This window comes from Amphiura filiformis, chromosome 13, assembly GCF_039555335.1.
Source record: "Amphiura filiformis chromosome 13, Afil_fr2py, whole genome shotgun sequence".
NCBI lineage: Eukaryota > Metazoa > Echinodermata > Ophiuroidea > Amphilepidida > Amphiuridae > Amphiura > Amphiura filiformis.
In genome coordinates this window covers 4430150-4450279 of record NC_092640.1, presented here as the reverse complement: position 1 = coordinate 4450279, position 20130 = coordinate 4430150, and the positions used below count along the sequence as shown (strand labels likewise).

Here is a 20130-nt window from a genome sequence, read left to right as displayed (position 1 = left end):
TCCAGACACTCCACGTACCGTGTTGCGAAGGTGGAGGAGACTAAAGCTGTATTGACGAACACGCATGCGTTAAAAAATATGTAGCCTAGGTCGAACAATAGCGTGACGTAGTTTCCGGCATTGTTCATATGCACTTTCACCCTCCTGGTACTAGTGTACATGGACTCGTACGTACTGTGTGTATACTCATTTCGAGGGTTGAGAACCAGAAAGCCTCATATAAATACCCAATGGAAAACGATATGCATTGTGTGTTTAAGCTTTCTGTTTCTCAACCCTCGCTTTATATTAATTTATGTTGTGATGTGCCCTGAGTAATTTAATTTGATTATTTATATAAGCTATGTCATGAGAAATAAGCCAGAGAATGGGGAAAACAAAGAGTTAGTGTGTTATGACATGTTTTAGGGGAAACCCCTTTGGTTATACAGTAAACAAACTCAGTCAGAGTTATTAATAATCTTGGAAAATCCCCACTATTGTTCAGTGTTGTAAATGTTAACTGGGAAAACAACTTTTGCTACAATAAGCTGAATGTGACAGAATGGTCTATTTATAGATTGTGGGTTTTGGGGGAATATAAAAAGGTGAAAGCATTGGAGTTCGCTCTAGACAGAATATGAAGAGAGTTTGGGGACTCTCTATGTGTTGGTCGTCGTTGTGCTTAAAAAAGGAGGTACATTTGAACCAGTTTGCATAGCCAATAATGTGCTATTCTAATGCATAAACGAAGGAGATTTTGAGTGTATGAAAGACTTGCTAGAGTCTGGCCATGGTTTATAAAACAACACATCTGTCAATAAAGTGGAGCAGTGCAGAAAGAAGCCTGTTTCACGGAGAAAGAGAGTGATTGGTGAAAGAAGCACCATTTTTGCTGGGACATGGGCCTTTTCATCAATATATATTTTCTTTTTGTTTTGATCAATATAAATAGTATAGTTAAAGCCATATTATAACATTTCTGTAAAAATAGATTAGTATTTATTTTCCATAAAATGTTAGCCTTTACTGTCAGATATGTCCCTTTTAATTTTGAGCCGAACAAGCGAGGTAAAGCATAGAAATTGGAATTTACTACTAGCGCCCATGCATGTTAGGCTACTCCCGCGGTTGTAATACGGTACGATCCTCGGGGGGGGGGGGGTATGTGTATCCCGCACGCCGTGTACGTACTGTGCATACGTGTTCGACTAATATTTCCATCCTAATGATAAAACGCCGCGGCGTTTTACGTTCCATCGTTTTATTCAAAATCTCGGATTTTGACAAAACTACAGCACCTAAAGTCTTGATTTTTGGGGAGTATCTTTATTGACTAAAATACATTACAATCGTGTAGAAACCAGAATTCAAAATTTTTTGAGGGCGTTTTCCTCAGCAAATGTTATAATATGGCTTTAATGAGCTAAAATTACTGCAACGTTCTTTAATTTTTTTTTTGATAAAATTTTACTAAAAATCAATGCATTTTTTTTATTTTGCCTTGAAAATTGGTCGAAGTATTTCTAATGTGCTCTAATGTATTGTCTAGTCGCCATCATTTACATATTTCTAGTGATAATGTGGATCCATTGACATAAGAAATCAAGTTAAGTCTTCACTGAGAATTTGGGAACTTGAAAGTGACCGATTTTGAGAGAATAGCAGTAAATGGATTTTTCACTCAAAATGTTTGAACAACCATAATCTTAACATTTATAAATTATTTTTATCATATATTAATATTGTAGGAAGTCTGATATTACTCATTATAATTATCCCATTTATTTCAGCTCATTTTTAAATTATACAGAGTTCAACAAAGATGGCGTCTGCAGCACCACCGAGAGAAGATTTGACACGATGTAGTATCTGTAAAGAAATCATTAACCAACCCAAAGCCCTGCAATGTCTACACACGTTTTGCTTAGAGTGTCTAAGAGAATGGAGTCAACGTGACAAAGAATCTGTGACGTGTCCTGTCTTGTCTTGTAAAAAGACCACACTCATGCCATCTGATGGAGTGGATGGTCTTCCTGGAAACGTTTTTGTCGCATCTCTTATTGAGAACAGGTGAGTTAAAGTTACTCACAAATCAGCCTGTCTTGATGTGTTTTTTGTTGGTCGGTCGGGTCTTTGAACGTTTTTATTAGTTTCTCCATGTCTAAAATGTAACATCCTTGCATTGTGGGCATCAGGTCGGCATCAGGTCAGAAACGTTTACGTTTCTCTAATGGGTCTTTTAATCTGTTTAAATGGCGCTTATTAATGTGTGAACTTGTTTGAAACTCTTAAACAAAATTTTAAGCAACTGGCCGTTCTGTTTACCCGTTAATTAGCGCTGTTTAAACTTTTAAACAGCGTTTTAACAGTGTATATACAGTTATCTCTCAACTCTAATCTCTGGTCTATACTGATCAAATTGTCTGAACAGCATTTTGTTGTTGATATTTTGCAGCCCGACACGAAGCAAGAAGGTTCCATGTGTATGCTGTGAAGAAAAAGACAACGTTGTAATTGCGAAATGCCTGGATTGTAATGGGTTCTTATGTCAAGAATGCATCGATATGCACAAGAAACCATTCTTGAGGTCCCACCAGGTGATAAATTTAGAAGATATCAAGACTGGCAAGGTTGACTTAAAGAGGTTGTCTGGTAAGAAGAAACCCACCTGCAGCAAGCACGAAGGTCAGCCAATGTGGTTCTTCTGTGAGACGTGTCAAATACTCATATGTCGCGACTGTACCGTCGTTAACCATCGGAATCCCGAGCATAAGTACGTGGAACTTGAGAGCGTCGTTTCAGGACACAAGGAGAAACTTGAGCAACTTGTGAAACTGAACGAAGTCGTAAAGACAGAGGTCGAGAAGAGTATACAAGAAACGATAGACTTACGGAAAACGATAGGTGTTCATATGAATGATCTTACTGATGAAATTGATCAAATTACGGAGCAATTCAAAAAGCAAGTAGAAGCAGTTTGTCGCGCGGAAAAAGAAAGGTTGGCCAAAGAACGAGCTGATTTTGAATCTGAAGCAAATAAAGAGCTAGACTTCGCGGAAGAAAGTCTAAGTATTCAGAAAGAAGCGCTCCAAACTGCTTTAAATATGGCTAAGCAAGTCCTACAAGCAGGATCCGACTATGATATCGCTGCTGTGTATCAACAAATCTCTTCGGTACTAGAAACAAATAGTCAGATCAAACCAGTAATGTTGACACGAGCCACAAGAAATCCACCGGAGTTCTCAGCTAATCCTAGTTTTAACAGCTTTAGAAACATTGGAAACCTGAAACAAAGATTGCCTTTTACATCTTGCATTTCAGATGGTAGATTTGGTAAAGAAGATGCAATTAAAGAACCTGGGAAGCTTGGCAACGTCAGGGGCATTGCAAAATCCTCTGAAGGCGATATTGCTATTGCCAATCTGTCTCATGGCAGACCTGTTAAGGTGTTTAGCATCAATGGACAGTACAAATTTAGCCTAGACAAACAATCTGTCAATGCGTGGGACGTAGCGACCAGTTCCGATGGACGGTTCTATGTGACAACTACCACGAACAAATACGTCACAGTATACGGATCAGATGGCCATTACCAGTCTAAATTTGCAGCAGTGTCTCCAGGTGGTGTGACGTCAGATGCCGAAGATACAGAATTTAAAGGTATTGCTGTCAATAATGCCAAGAGTCAAGTTTTTATTGGAGAGATCAAGAAGAAGTATATCAGCATACATAGCCTGAATGGTGTACATTGCAGTAGCATTACACTTAAAATAGCTCCCCATTACATTACCACGACACGGCAAGGGGCAATTATCGTGAGTCCGTATAGCATAAATCAAGGCGTACAGATTCTTGACTGTAGTGGGGCAGTTTTGCATACAATCAATGCTCCTAAGGGTGTGTCCAAATGGTATCCGGTGGGAGTATGTTGCGATTATTATGACGGTATCTTTGTTTGCAATCGTGGATCCCCATTGGGCATCTATCGTTTCTCATCTTCTGGTAGCTACTTGGGTTGCATCAACGAAGCCATTGTAGGTAACATTGGTAGCTGCGGTGGACTTACCTTTTCGCAAAACGAAGAAAAACTTATTGTTGCTGATGCAGATGACACTATTCACGTTTGCCGTAGAGAATAGAGAGATTGCGATTTCCAAACGCAGTGATCGGACGCACGCCGATCTATTCAAAACCACTCTCCTGTATCGAAGCGAGGTCGCGTATTTAACCAGTTTTGAAGATTTTGCACGTGCGAAATTAACGTAAATACAATCGTTGAAAATGCACAGAATTTATCCATTTCCTAATTATGTTAAAGGCAATCAAGTATATATAATGAACATAAAAAGGAAATTCTAACTATTATTTTTGTCCTTTTTGTTTGTGACAAATCATTATAACAAAGCTACAGCGATGTGTTAAAAAATGACTTCATTTATACGCGATCTTCACACGCAGAGATTATCCATTGAACTTAAACATTTGTTACATGTGTGTTTCCGTATTAAATGACATTGCGATATCACATTTTGGACACCGACGTCGTATAAAACGCACGTGTTACGTGGAAATATGCTGATTTTACGCCCCTTCAAACTTGCCATTTGCCTGTGTATAATAAGATGAAAAAGGGGTCCGTTCCATCAAATTCAAGCTAACAATTTCAATAGTAAAACTATTTCAAGTGTTTGTCAACATCAAGTTGTCATTTGATACAGACTGAATAAAGTCATCAACTGAATGACAGATCAAAAATAAGAAGTCGCCATGACAAATTGTCTTTCTTCATTTGTTGCCCTACATCGCAGTATTTATGTATATTTTTGCCCCCTCGAGGTCATCATCAATTTGCTGTGACATATCTTTCCTCTTCTGTCGTTATCGTTTCATTTCAACCCTTGAAGGGTGCATTACGATCATGGCAAGGAAGTGTGTTGACAGCTTCCCATATGGTGATATCTGATTTGAACTGATATCTGTATCAAAATTAGCAGCCACAACTTGTACCAATCCTTCATGAGCACCTTAAATTAATATTAATATCAATTCCTTAACGACTAATATATACCATGTATACTCCAGTGGATTTCTTGAAGTGTATGACCGATCATTGATCATCGATCTTTGGGATCGGGGTCATTTTGAGTTTGAGTTTCTTTGTGATCAGGGTCATTCGGGACTTAAGTGTTGTATGCCATTGCAGGTTTTTTTCTTTTTTTGGGGGAGGGGTCATTTGAGGTCGGGGTTATTTGGGTCATTGTCATTTTGGACATGTGTCACTTTCACTGTTAGAAATGTTCTGTAAATTTTACGGTAAAATACATGGCAGTTCTATTACCAACCTTTTCCCCGTAAAAACAATGATTTAACATGCACTCCGAGTTAACTGAAACTTGTAATTGTTAAAAGTAATAAGGTTAAAAAAAAGTTGCCAACGTAACGTTAATCAATGTAGTTTCCAAAACAGGTAAAACTATATTACCAATCGTTAATGATAGGTCGCAGATAGTACAAACTATACCTTTTTGACATGTTCTTGCCAAGCATGTAACTTCCATCTCAGCAAACACAAAACGTTTTCGACATCATTCGCAAAAGGTTATAAAAGGTTGTCAGAAAACGTTTAAATGTCGGGTTATATAAAGGGTATATTAAGGTTATAAAACGTTTTCATAACCTTAAAAAACATTTTATGATAATCTACTGCTCAGCAAACAAAAATGTTCTACAAAAAACGTTTAAATGTCGGGTTATATAAAGGGTATAAAAACATTTTAATAAAATTCCAAAAACATTCTTGAAAACTTGATACAAAACATTCTAAACAGAATGTTATTTTGGGGTTGAAAAAAAATTTTGCGAAAAATGTTTGCCCAAAATATTTTCAATAACGTTTTAAAACATTTTCATGACCTTTATATAACACGACATTTAAATGTTATTAAAAGGTTTTGAAAAAAACATTTTAAGAACATTTCTGTGTTTGCTGGGTTCAAATATTTTAACATAATGTTATTTAAGTATTGACTCAATATTTGGCAAAAATGTTTGCAAAAATAGTTCACAATAACATTTTTTGAAAACATTTAAAAATATTGTTGTAGTGTGTTTTCATACAAAACGTTTTAAAACGTTATCATGACCTTTAAATAACCCGACATTTTAATGTTATTAAAACGTTTTTACCTGAACCAAAAGCCAAAATATAACTTATTTAAAACGTGTTTAAAACGTTTTTGTGTTTGCTGGGATGCCCCCATGGTAGTGCGTTGTATGGCGTATCGGCCCAAAATTTTAAAATGGCTTTATTAAATGTGCACGAAGCGTACTGAAATTTGTGATAATTATGAATGCTTAAAATTGGCAAACTTAAAGGGTGTCTCCGGCAATCACAACATTATGCCTTATATGTTAGAAAAATAATTATCAAGCACGAATCACGTGGTTTTATTTGAAACACTTAAACTGAAATTGACCATAAAAACGAATTATTCAGAGGCTCCGGAAGATTTTGAATATGGGGGGGGGGGGGGCCGCGACCGCGTGACGGTGAAGGGGTGGGTGCGGGAGGGGGCGAAGCGCGAAACCTTTTGAAATGCATACATTTTTACATGAATTGTACCTTACATTTTGAATTATATCCTAAAATTATGAATTTTACCTTAAAATTATGAAGCTGATTCTATAATTATGAATTTTACCCTAAAATTATGAATTTTACGTCAGATTATTGGGGGGCTCTAGGGTACTTGGGCCCCCTCACCAAAATTAATGAGGGGGCCGCCCCAAGGCCCCCCGGTTCCGGAGCCACTGTTAATAGAGGAGTCTCTCAACACGCGATATTCAAAGTTTCCGCGCCGAAATTGTCCAGTCCAATAACGTACCATTATCACAATGAAGGTTGACAACAATTGAGCACAAACAACAATGACGTCGCACAGTGTCATCACCCCGATATCTTCATGGCAGAAAATGCCATGGTAGGTTGAATGCACAGCCACGCATGGACATTGTGTTCTCACCTGTTTAATAGTTTTTAAACGGATAATGGGCTAAGGACATCCGACTAAGACTAATGACATTAGACTGTGACTGACCTCTGTACGGTCAGCGAGCATACATACGCCATTTTCATCTGCTTTTAAACTGCCTCTACGATAGTCTCCGACACAGCCAGTTTGTGTCAGTCGGTCTGACACTAGTCGATCCTGTATGTTCGTGATAGCCACATACAGTCTGGCCCGAGACTACCTCCACGAGGGTCTACGCTGCGCTATTTAAAATCTGAATTTTGGTCACTTTTTCAGCTCAAGACGCACGCTAGTTTCTCAAGCCGCTAGCTAACGACGATAATATCTGTTGAACATATATGTTCAAGTGCAAGGAACCAGATCTGGTTTCTTTATACGAAATCATTTACGGGAGATATTCATCATTTTGTACCCCGGTATCCAAAGATTTATCGTCTGAATATCAATCGTGCATAGCACATTTACGTGTATCGATCCCGTGTATTCATTTCAGTGTCTCTGGTTGTATAATGTAATTATTAACCGGGCGATGTCGGTGTGCGTCGTTGCACTCGACATATTTCGGCGCGGGGATTTTGAATATCGCGTGTTGAGGGCCGACTGTTTTTATTCGTTTTGATGGTCAAAATGAGTTTGTTTCAAATAAAACCATGCGATTCGTGCTTGATATTATTTATTATTTTGTTGTGATTGCCGGAGACACCCTTTAATAGGTTACTTTTTGGAATGGACCAGTACAAAAAGATCATGATATCACTTGGTTATGCAGTCACATCCCCCCTCCCCATACCATATAATTTGTCACACATGAACTTGAACCTAATTAGGTCACTTGTCTTCAAGAACCCCTAATGGACCCATTACTCATTACAGGTTCCTTTTTGATTCCCTTTTGAGACATCAATGATGCTCCTGAGAAGACAAATAAAGAACATTTTGGAACCTTTTTTCTATGAGTGAACTAGACATTGTTTAACATGATAAGGTACCGTTCACAAACACTTGTTAGGGGGGACCTGATGCAAAAAAAAAAAATCAGTGCGAAAAGTTTTCGAGGCCCTCTTAAAAAGAAAAAAAAATTTCAGTCCCCCGCCTCCCTTTTTTTTGACATGAAAATTAGGGTCAACCCAGAAAAGCATACTCAATTTTCAAAGGACAATTTGTGGTCATTTTTTAAGGGCCTCCTTAGGAGGGTCAAAACTTTTAAGGCCCCCTTTTTTGCATCAACCCCCCTAAGTGTTTGTGAACGGTCCCTTATAATTAAGAGGAAAGGAGGAGTGAGCAAATAACCTTTAGTATGGTTCCTTTTAAGAACCATCAAGAGTTCTCCTGAGAGACAAACTAAAGAACCCTTTTGAAACTAGATTTCTTAAAGTGAATCATAGGCACTATTCAACATGATGAAAAGGGAGAAAAGGAGGGGAAAATATGAAGATAGGCCTACCTTTGAAGAAATAGTCGTAAAGTTGTACTAATTACCAATGAAAAAAGTGTAGCTGGTCACCGCTGTCAGGTACAATGGGTACAGAACATCCATTTTCACATCTAATTTAACATTACCAAATTGTGACGTGATATCACATCTGACGTCACAACATCATCAATCAGATGCCTGATGAAGTCAGATATTTCGGACGCAACGAAGCAAAGTGAGTTGCAAATTTTAGTTCCAGTATTAGATTTGATTTACAGTATTAGATTTCATTTACAAAATAACGTTTCCGTACTGTTTTCTAAAGCCTTTTAGAGCGTTTTATTAAAAGGCGCCCGTGAATGTATGCTAAAAAATCGCTTGTTCTCGCTTCTCGGCTTGCAAAAATATGGCCGAAAATATTTTGCCTCCCCCAATGAATATATAAACATATTAAATGAAATAGAGTTGTATGCATTAAAATACTATAAACTACAAAATATGCACGCAATATATAGCATATAAACTGGCATCAAAAAGAAACTTATAATTTTTACAAGGTCATATCTTAAAATCCTGTCCTTAAAAATGAACCAAAATTACACACAGGATTACTTCAATACTCTACTCTAAACACATGTTTAGTAACCAATCAGTTGTCCAACTGACACAACAGCAAAATGCACTGACACGGAACAGCTTCCTGGACTACATTCACAGGCGAATAATTGGCACCCAGCAAAAGAAATTTGTGCGAATGCATACAAGATCCTTAAACAGGTGACAATTTCCAAAGAGTAGGTGGAATAGTGAGGAACGGGGCTGCTTCTGCTTTTCACACATTTTCTTAAAGAAACAGTTCTTGTTCCACACTTACTCACATATTTTTTGTGCCAATTATTAAGCTGTGAATGTGGTCTAGGAAGCTGTTCCATATCAGTGCATTTTGCTATTGTCGTTGGTCAACTGTTTAGTTACTGTCCGGTGTTTAGAGAAGAGTATTGAAGTAATCATGTGTGCAATGTTGCTTCATTTTTATGGACAGGATTTTAAGAAAAATTATAAGTTTCTTTTTGAGGCCAGTTTATTTAGCCTGTTGCCCTCATTTTAAGTTCTTGAATTGACGTGTTATGAACTTTAACACGTATTGATGGAGACAGCTTATTAAGTCTTATTCACATTGTAGGCAGAATTAGTAGGTACGCCTTCCAGGATATCGCCACTTCCGGTTACGGGTCTTGAAGTCAACAGGGTCACTTTATAATCAACATAATTATCAGTGCATATGAGATGTACAAGACAAGTTGCTATCGAATTTGGTACTACCAAGAATGATACCAAGAATGAAATAGCAGAGCAGCACTTAATATATACTTGAATACTTAATTAACACTTTTTTGTACAGTGAAGGTGCAGGGTGTTAATTTATAAACACTAAAATGACACTAAAATATGAAGATGTTTTTTAACAAGATAGTATTTAGGGGCACAGTTTTAACAATATCTTGTGCTAAAACATATTTAATTGTTAAAAAACATCTTCATATTTTTACGTGTTATTTTAGTGTTTATAAATTAACACCCCAAGTATACCTTCACTGTACAAACAAGTGTTTATTAAGTATTCTAGTGTTTATTAAGTGTTGCTCAGCTGTTTTGCCCCCCTCGCCCGTCTCATTTCAACCTGCCCACCAAATTTAGCTTGCCCCCCACCCTCCCTGTTTTACACCCGGCGGGAACAGATATAAGCTATAAAAATTATTTTGAAGACTCTGGAGTATGCCTATTATGCTACTCAAATAAACCCATTCGCTCTCATTACAGGGTGTCCCAGAATGATTTATACCGAGAAAGATGGAATTTGTTAGGTATGAACGGCATTTCTATTGGTCATATTGTTTTGCATTTTAAGTTTTACATATATTTAGCTTTCTTTAATAGATATTTTAGATTTTAAAAATGGGACGTTTCTAGTAGAAGTTAGAGAGGATTGCGTAAAAATGGTGAATTACAAGTTTTGACAAAACAACCCGGCCCTGATTTGGTAAAACGATCTAACTTGAAATTTGGACATTTTGAGATAAATCCATATCTTGGGTAATGTGAGGGAGCTCTTTCCATTGGTGACATCCTCAAACCACCACCGTGCTTCATTTTGAAGATAGCAGAACCTATCTCGACACTTTTTTGTCACTTTTCGTGTATTTAATGTGGTAAAATGAGCTATCTCAAAGTTAGATCATTTCTCCACATTAGCCAAGACCCTCTAGAGAGCGTCAGATAAACCCTACCGCATTGATGATAACACGGCAAAACAACCTATCTCAAGATAGATCATTTTACCAAATTAATGAGTCTCGCTATGTTAATTTTTGTTACAAGGTAAAACAATCTAACTTCCTAAAAATGGATGTCATTTCAAAATTACCCACATTTTTGCGAACAAAAAGATTTTTATATTTTCTAAGATATTAGATGTGTTTAATAATTTATTTTATTCAAAAAGAAAAACATCAAGTGTTCAAACTTAAATGCGCTTTTTCTTGAAACAGCTATTTTCAAGTTAGATCATTTTACCAAATCAGGGCCGAACCTATTTTGAAATAAAATTACTAACCGTTCAGCACAAAGTAATGCAGTATATTGCTGTGTCCTGTTCTTACTTCGACTATTCGATATTTATCGTTTATTTATGATGTTACGAAGCAATCATTGCATGATATAAGGATTTGCTGCGCTTGAGTGACCTTAAACTATTCTTTCTTTGGCAGCAATTGTGAAGACAATTATTGAGGTGTGTGAGTTTCATCATTTGAAATGGCGGCAGAGATGGATTTTTCATAAAAGTATAGAGAAGGTTCATCCTTAGTGTCACAGCATGCATTTATGTCAACAGTATATGGGCAATCCCACAGCTACGTAACGAAGAAGATTAAAATTTACTGCGGAGGATCCTTGAGGAAGTTATATCCTCTGTAATAATGACATTTTTGGGAAAAAATTGTGGTAAAAATCACATAAAAAGTATGTTTTTCAACCTTAACATCTAATGTCATATTGAAATGTTTCACTTAATCCCATATGAGGAATTATTGAGAATTGTAAGCTCTACATCTGTGCCAAATTTGGTGTATTTCCTATTAAAGAATGTAGGATTTCTCCAATATATTACACAGTGCGGCTGGAAGATAAAGGATCCATGTGTTATGCCTTTGCACTGTAAATTACACACATGCAGTTTTCGTCCATTTTCAGTAATAGCAATGTCACGCCAAAACGAATCAAGCTATTTCCATGAAAGTCACAGAATAAGTAGAAGACATGTGTGGCATATTGTATTGCACTTATTTAAATTAGATACACTGTTGACTATATATTTTTGATATTTTGTTCAAACACGGTATAAATCATTCTGGGACACTCCACACGGAGTGTTACTTTTTATCGAGTTTCGAGTTTCGAGTATCGAGTTTCGAGTTTCGAGTTACAATTTTCGAGTTTCGAGTTTCGAGTTCGAGTTTCGAGTTTCAAGTTCGAGTTTCGAGTTCAAGTTTCGAGTTTCGAGTTCGAGTTTCGAGTTCGAGGTTCGAGTTTCGAGTTCGAGTTTCGAGTTCGAGTTTCGAGTTCGAGTTTCGAGTTCGAGTTTCGAGTTCGAGTTTCGAGTTTCGAGTTTCGAGTTCGAGTTTCGAGTTCGAGTTTCGAGTTGCAACCTCAGTATCAACATTGGATCATAAATATTATCATTATCATCATTCTCATTATCATCATTCTCATTACAAGAAACAAACCTTCTTTTCTAAGCCTTATTGCTTCATAATAACGTTAATGTTTCATAATAATGGTTCATAAAAAGTACGTCATATGATAGCTTGATTGTTATAATACAATTTTATTCACTGTGTTTATTTGCATTTCAATGTGCCCAGTCCCGCTTTTGTGACGTTCTTTCTTCCTTTCTTGCTTCTTTTCTCTTTGTTTCTTTCTTTTCTTTCTTTCTTTCTTTCTTTCTTTCTTTCTTTCTTTCTTTCTTTCTTTCTTTCTTTCTTTCTTTCTTTATTTCATTCTTTCTCTATTTATTCATTTAATTCTTTCATTCTGTTTCCTTCCTACTGTTTCTTTCTTTGATGATTCAATCTTTCTTTTTTCTTTCATCCTTTCTTTGATGATCATTTCACACACTTTCTTTCACAATGTTCAAGAAAGAAGGAAAGAATTTCGAGGTTGACATTGTGAAAGAACGAAAGAAAAAGAAAGAAAGAAAGAAAGAAAGAAAGAACAAAGAACGAAAAAAAATGGCATTGATGGCGACTCACTAATGGCTTTAGGGAATTTATTCCATTCCCTTGGGCCAGAGACAGAGAAGGTATACCAGCTGCTCTACATGCCCTAGGCTGACTAAGCAGAGTCTTATCGGAAGAAGATCTCAATCCTTCTCTTCCGGGAGCACAGGCTGAAAGAAGCTCACAATTAGGGGCACGGCCCTGAGAGCACTTGAAAACATAAAGCAGAAGTTTAAAAAGAATAATTCGGTTCTGGATTGGAAACCAATGCAATTGAATGAGAAGGTTGGAGGTACCAGTTGAGCGAGGGACAGAGAATATCAAACGCACCTTGAGTGATACCATAGAGGATTGCATTACCATAAGATGTAGCAAGGCGAGATGTTAATAAATAAACATTTGTACATAAATTAACACGGAATAAAGCTAAATTAACTTTGAAATATGATTTTCTCAAAATCAATTGATTTTACAAATGATCTACCACAAAAAAAAAATGTCGAATGATACCAGCCTCTTTCGTCACGCCTAATAATGAAACTGCTGTTGAAATATTAATTTAACCATTTTTACACTCAAACGGTACTCATCGTAGGCCTATGCAAGGTTATAAATAAAAATATGTAGGCCTAGGTCTAGGTATAATCATTTTCAAATAAACGCAATCTACAGCTGCTATAATAAGTTCTCAAGAAAGTTTTTTATATTTTTTGCTTACGTTACTTGAATTCAATGTTGTTTATTACTAATTACCCACAAATTTATTTTAACATACGTCAAGTATATTCAAATAATTTACCTTTTTTATTTTGATAATTTCATAATAGTTAAAATCATAACAAACTGACAAAAACAGTTATGTTTTATCTTTTCAAACCTATACACCGCGCACCACTTGACATGTACATACGGAAGTAAATAAGGGCCATGTGGGTTCGCTTTGTAGCGCAAGAAGTCAGGATCTTGTGATCACAAATCCCGACTTCTTGCGTTCCTGACTTAGCCAGTTTGAAATAAAGATATAGTAAAGATATAAAAATAAAGAAATAGTTAAGACAACTCAGGATCTCAAGAACTCATGAAATCTGTTCAACTTTCACGGCGTTAGTATTTTAATTGTAAGCCCATCCACTTTAGTTATCTCGAGATCCTATTTTCATGACTTAAAGTCAGGAACTCGTGAACTCAAGCCGCGCTTGAGTTCCTGACTTGACTTCAAGTCAGACTTCATGACTTTAAAGAACATGCTGTTCGAAGAAAATCGAAACTTATTTAGGCCTATATATTTGTTGTTGTTTTTATTAATATTGAGAACATCCAAAAGTACAAAAAGTTACTACTACAAATTTGGGCAATTTCGACCGTAGCCTTCACCCCAGTGTTGCGATTCTCTCATTTCTTCTTCCCCTCAAAAAAAGGCGTACGTGTAACATCTACACAAACAGGCCTGTAGGCAGGATTTTGGATATTTTGAACAGCTCAAATTAGCACGAAGAGCAGTCCTTTATGAAATCTTTTTTTACTTGGGATCTCCTTTGATATTTTACCCCCCCCCCCCCTCCATCACCCCTTTTTGGTGGATTTTCGCCCAGTATAAAATTAAAGATAGTTTGTTGAGTACAAATTTCACTGTGCATGTGTTTGAATATAGTTGGGGTTTTTGAAAATTTTACCCATTCATATTTTGACAACTAACCATGCAATGCACAGTGTAAATTGAATCTGTCATCACTGCTCAGCAGGTAGGCCTTATTCCTAATTATTTTGAACATGGAGTTTTAACTCGAAATTTGAACAAACTGAATATCGCGTTTAAACTCGAAATTTGAACAAATTGAATATCGAGTTTCGAGTTCGAGTTTCGAGTTCGAGTTTCGAGTTCGAGTTTCGAGTTCGAGTTTCGAGTTCGAGTTTCGAGTTCGAGTTTCGAGTTTTAAACAAAATACAAATATCAACTTTAGATGATAAACAACTTTATCATCTAAATCAACTTTAAATGGACGGGTGTAGCCTACCGGCGTCGAGAAGTAGGGACCTATCGGTATTAAATTATGTTTTTAAAAAGGGGTTATATTGGGTACAACAAAAGAATAAAAAATACATTCATACATAAAGATATTTATAAAGCGTCTTTAATATTTATCAAAGCGCTGAACAACGAGAGAAAAGATGTGAAAAAGAAACACAGAAGAAGCTAACTGAAAAGGTGAGTTTTCAGTTTCTTTCTGAAAACTGGCATTGATGGCGACTCACTAATGGCTTTAGGGAGTTTATTCCATTCCATCGGGCCAGACACAGAGAAGGTATAATACCAGCTGCTCTACGTGCCCTAGGCTGACTAAGCAAAGTCTTATCGGAAGAAGATCTCAATCCTTCTCTTCCGGGAGCACAGGCTGAAAGAAGCTCACAATTAGGGGCACGGCCCTGACAGGGGGGGGGGTCCAAATTTGAGGTGACGCGTATGTAGGGCTGTTAAGACCCCCTTTTTCAGCGTCGCTGTCACCCAAAGACCCCATATTTTTGTACGATTACATGCTCTGTCACCCGAAGACCTCATATTGTTCCATTTGATCTGTCACCCAAAGACTCTTACTATAGTTCAATTTGAACAGCAACTTTCATTTATCACTGATTTTGTTACTTATTTTGAAAAAAAAACAAAGAAATATGAAGCCATTTAGAACTAGAAATTCGATTTTCAAGGTTTCTGTGGCGCTTTTTCGGCTCTCACCCAAAGATTCCATTTTAAAAAGGTCATGTTCTCACCCAATGACCCCATATTTTTTACATTTTGCTCTCACCGAATGCCAAAAATCATGCTCTCACCCAATGACCTCATATTTTTTACATTTTGCTCTCACCGAATGCCCCTTAGTGCGAAAGTGCCAGCCCTACACCTATATCCATTTCATATTGAAGTGCCCCCCCCCGGGCCCTGAGAGCACCTGAAAACATAAAGCAGAAGTTTAAAAAGAATTCGGTCCTGGATTGGAAGCCAATGCAATTGAATGAGAAGGTTGGAGGTACCAGTAGAGCGAGGGACAGAGAATATCAAACGCACCTTGAGTGATACCATAGAGGATTGCATTGCCATAAGATGTAGCAAGGCGAGATGTTAATAAATAAACATAAACATTTGTACATAAATTAACACGGAATAAAGCTAAATTAACTTTGAAATGTGATTTTCTCAAAATCATTTGATTTTGCAAATGATCTACGACAAACGAAAAAATGTCGAATGATACCAGCCTCTTTCGTCATGCCTAATAATGAAACTGCTGTTGAAATATTAATTTAACCATTGTTACACTCAAACGGTAGTTATCGTAGGCCTACTCATGGTTATAAATAAAAATAAGTAGGCCTAGGCCTAGGTATAATCATTTTCAAATAAACGCAATCTACAGCTGCTATAACTTTTCTCAAGAAAGTTTTTATATTTTTTGCTTACGTTACTTGAATTCAATGTTGTTTATTATTAATTTACCCAAAAATTTATTTTAACATACGTCAAGTATATTCGAATAATTTACCTTTTTTATTTTGATAATTTCATAGTAGTTTAAATCATAACAAACTGACATAAACAGTTATGTTTTATCTTTTCAAACCTACACGCCGCGCGCCACTTGACATGTACATAAATTATACGGAAGTAACTAAGGGCCATATGGGTTCGCTTTGTAACGCAAGAAGTTAGGATCTTGTGATCACAAATCCCGACTTCTTGTGTTCCTGTCTTAGCCACTTTGAAATAAAGAGATAGTAAAGATATAAAAATAAAGAAATAGTTAAGACAACTCAGGATCTCAAGAACTCATGAAATCTGTTCAACTTTCACGGCGTTAGTATTGTAATTGCAAGCCCATCGAGATCCTATTTTCATGACTTAAAGTCAGGAACTCGTGAACTCAAGCCGCGCTTGAGTTCCTGACTTCAAGTCAGGAACACAGGATCACGAGATCCTGACTTCATGACTTTAAAGAACATGCTGTTCGAAGAAATCGAAACTTATTTAGGCCTATATATTTGTTGTTGTTTTTATATAAATATTGAGAACATCCAAAAAGTTACTACAAATATACTACAAATTTGGGCAATTTCGACCCTAGCCCTCACCCAGTGTTGCGATTCTCTCATTTCTTCTTCCCTCAAAAAAGGCGTACGTGTAACATCTACACAAACAGGCCTGTAGGCAGGATTTTGGATATTTTGAACAGCTCAAATTAGCATGAAAAGCAGTCCTTTGTGAAATATTCTTTTTACTTGGGATCTTCTTTGATATTTACCCCCCCATCACCCCTTTTTGGTGGATTTTCTCCCAGTATAAAATTAAAGAAGATAGTTTGTTGAGTGCAAATTTCACTGTGCATGTGTTTGAATTTAGTTGGGTTTTTTGAAAATTTTACCCATACATATTTTGACAACTAACCATGCAATGCACAGTGTAAATTGAATCTGTCATCACTGCTCAGCAGGTAGGTCTTATTCCTAATTATTTTGAACATGGAGTTTTAACTCGAAATTTAAACAAACTGAATATCGAGTTTAAACTCGAAATTTGAACAAATTGAATATCGAGTTTCGAGTTCGAGTTTCGAGTTCGAGTTTCGAGTTCGAGTTTCGAGTTCGAGTTTCGAGTTTTAAACAAAAATACAAATATCAACTTTAGATGATAAACAACTTTATCATCTAAATCAACTTTAAATGGACGGGTGTGTGCCTACCGGCGTCGAGAGGTAGGGACCTATCGGTATTAAAATGGGGGTGGGGGTGTTATATTGGGTACAACAAAAGAAGAAAAAATACATTCACACATAAAGATATTTATAAAGCGTCTTTAATATTTATCAAAGCGCTGAACAACGAGAGAAAAGATGTGAAAAAGAAACACAGAAGAAGCTAACTGAAAAGGTGAGTTTTCAGTTTCTTTCTGAAAACTGGCATTGATGGCGACTCACTAATGGCTTTAGGGAGTTTATTCCATTCCCTCGGGCCAGACACAGAGAAGGTATACCAGCTGCTCTACGTGCCATAGGCTGACTAAGCAGAGTCTTATCGGAAGAAGATCTCGATCCTTCTCTTCCGGGAGAACAGGCTGAAGGAAGCTCACAATTAGGGACACTGCCCTGCCCCGGGGGGGGGGGGGGCACTCCAACATTGGAGGTGACGCGTATGTAGGGCTGTTAAGACCCCCCTTTTCAGCGTCGCTGTCACCCAAAGACCCCATATTTTTAACGAACACATGCTCTGTCACCCGAAGACCCCTATTTTTCCATTTGATCTGTCACCCAAAGACCCTTGCTAGTTCAATTTGAACAGCAACTCATTTATCACTGATTTTGTTACTTATTTTGAAAAAACAAAGAAATTTGAAGCCATTTAGAACTAGAAATTCGATTTTCAAGGTTTCTGTGGCGCTATTTCGGCTCTCACCCAAAGATTCCATTTTAAAAAAGGTCATGTTCTCACCCAATGACCCCATAGTTTTTATATTTGCTCTCACCGAATGCCAAAAATCATGCTCTCACCCAATGACCTCATATTTTTTACATTTTGCTCTCACGGAATTCCCCTTAGTGCGAAAGTGCCAGCCCTACACCTATATCCATTTCATATTGAAGTATCCCCACCCCCCGGAGGCCCTGAGAGCACTTGAAAACATAAAGCAGAAGTTTAAAAAGAATTCGGTCCTGGATTGGAAGTCAATGTAATTCAATGAGATGGTTGGAGGTACCAGTTGAGCGAGGGACAGAGAATATCAAACGCACCTTGAGTGATACCATAGAGGATTGCATTGCCATAAGATGTAGCAAGGCGAGATGTTAATAAATAAACATAAACATTTGTACATAAATTAACGCGGAATAAAGCTAAATTAACTTTGAAATATGATTTTCTCAAAATCAATTGATATTGCAAATGATCTACGACAAACGAAAAAATGTCGAATGATACCAGCCTCTTTCGTCATGCCTAATAATGAAACTGCTGTTGAAATATTAATTTAACCATTATTTACACTCAAACGGTAGGCCTACTCATCGTAGGCCTACTCATGGTTATAAATAAAAATATGTAGGCCTAGGCCTAGGTATAATCATTTTTAAATAAACGCAATCTACAGCTGCTATAATAAGTTCTCAAGAAAGTTTTTATATTTTTTGCTTACGTTACTTGAATTCAATGTTGTTTAATATTAATTTACCCACAAATTTATTTTAACATACGTCAAGTATATTCGAATAATTAACCTTTTTTATTTTGATAATTTCATAGTAGTTTAAATCATAACAAACTGACAAAAACAGTTATGTTTTATCTTTTCAAACCTACACGCCGCGCGCCACTTGACATGTACATAAATTATACGGAAGTAACTAAGGGCCATATGGGTTCGCTTTGTAACGCAAGAAGTTAGGATCTTGTGATCACAAATCCCGACTTCTTGTGTTCCTGTCTTAGCCAGTTTGAAATAAAAAGATAGTAAAGATATAAAAATAAAGAAATAGTTAAGACAACTCAGGATCTCAAGAACTCATGAAATCTGTTCAACTTTCACGGCGTTAGTATTGTAATTGCAAGCCCATCGAGATCCTATTTTCATGACTTAAAGTCAGGAACTCGTGAACTCAAGCCGCGCTTGAGTTCCTGACTTCAAGTCAGGAACACAGGATCACGAGATCCTGACTTCATGACTTTAAAGAACATGCTGTTCGAAGAAAATCGAAACTTTTTTAGGCCTATATATTTGTTCTTGTTTTTATATAAATATTGAGAACATCCAAAAGTAGAAAAAGTTACTACAAATATACTACAAATTTGGGCAATTTCGACCCTAGCCCTCACCCAGTGTTACGATTCTCTCATTTCTTCTTCCCCTCAAAAAGGGCGTACGTGTAAGATCTACACAAACAGGCCTGTAGGCAGGATTTTGGATATATTGAACAGCTCAAATTAGCATGAAAAGCAGTCCTTTGTGAAATCTTCTTTTTACTTGGGATCTTCTTTGATATTTTACCCCCCCCCCCTCCCCATCACCCCTTTTTGGTGGATTTTTTCTCCCAGTATAAAATTAAAGAAGATAGTTTGTTGAGTGCAAATTTCACTGTGCATGTGTTTGAATTTAGTTGGGGTTTTTGACAATTTTACCCATACATATTTTGACAACTAACCATGCAATGCACAGTGTAAATTGAATCTGTCATCACTGCTCAGCAGGTAGGCCTTATTCCTAATTATTTTGAACATGGAGTTTTAACTCGAAATTTGAACAAATTGAATATCGAGTTTGAACTCGAAATTTGAACATATTGAATATTGAGTTTAAACTCGAAATTTGAACAAATTGAATATCGAGTTTAAACTCGAAATTTGAACAAATTGAATATCGAGTTTAAACTCGAAATTTGATTTATGTGAT

At 36.7% G+C, this 20130-nt stretch overlaps 2 protein-coding genes across 2 annotated transcripts in view; both read left to right on the top strand.

The window, feature by feature from the left end:
• The window catches only part of LOC140167914 (uncharacterized), a 35865-nt gene that overhangs the window by 421 nt on the left and 15314 nt on the right, over window positions 1-20130 (top strand). The gene's annotated exons all lie outside the window — the stretch shown is intronic.
• Window positions 1796-4121, top strand: LOC140168783 (uncharacterized). The gene is made up of 2 exons (XM_072192193.1): window positions 1796-2052; window positions 2438-4121. Exons 1-2 carry the CDS (start codon window positions 1805-1807, stop codon window positions 4119-4121), a joined length of 1932 nt encoding a protein of 643 aa, XP_072048294.1. The 5' UTR covers window positions 1796-1804.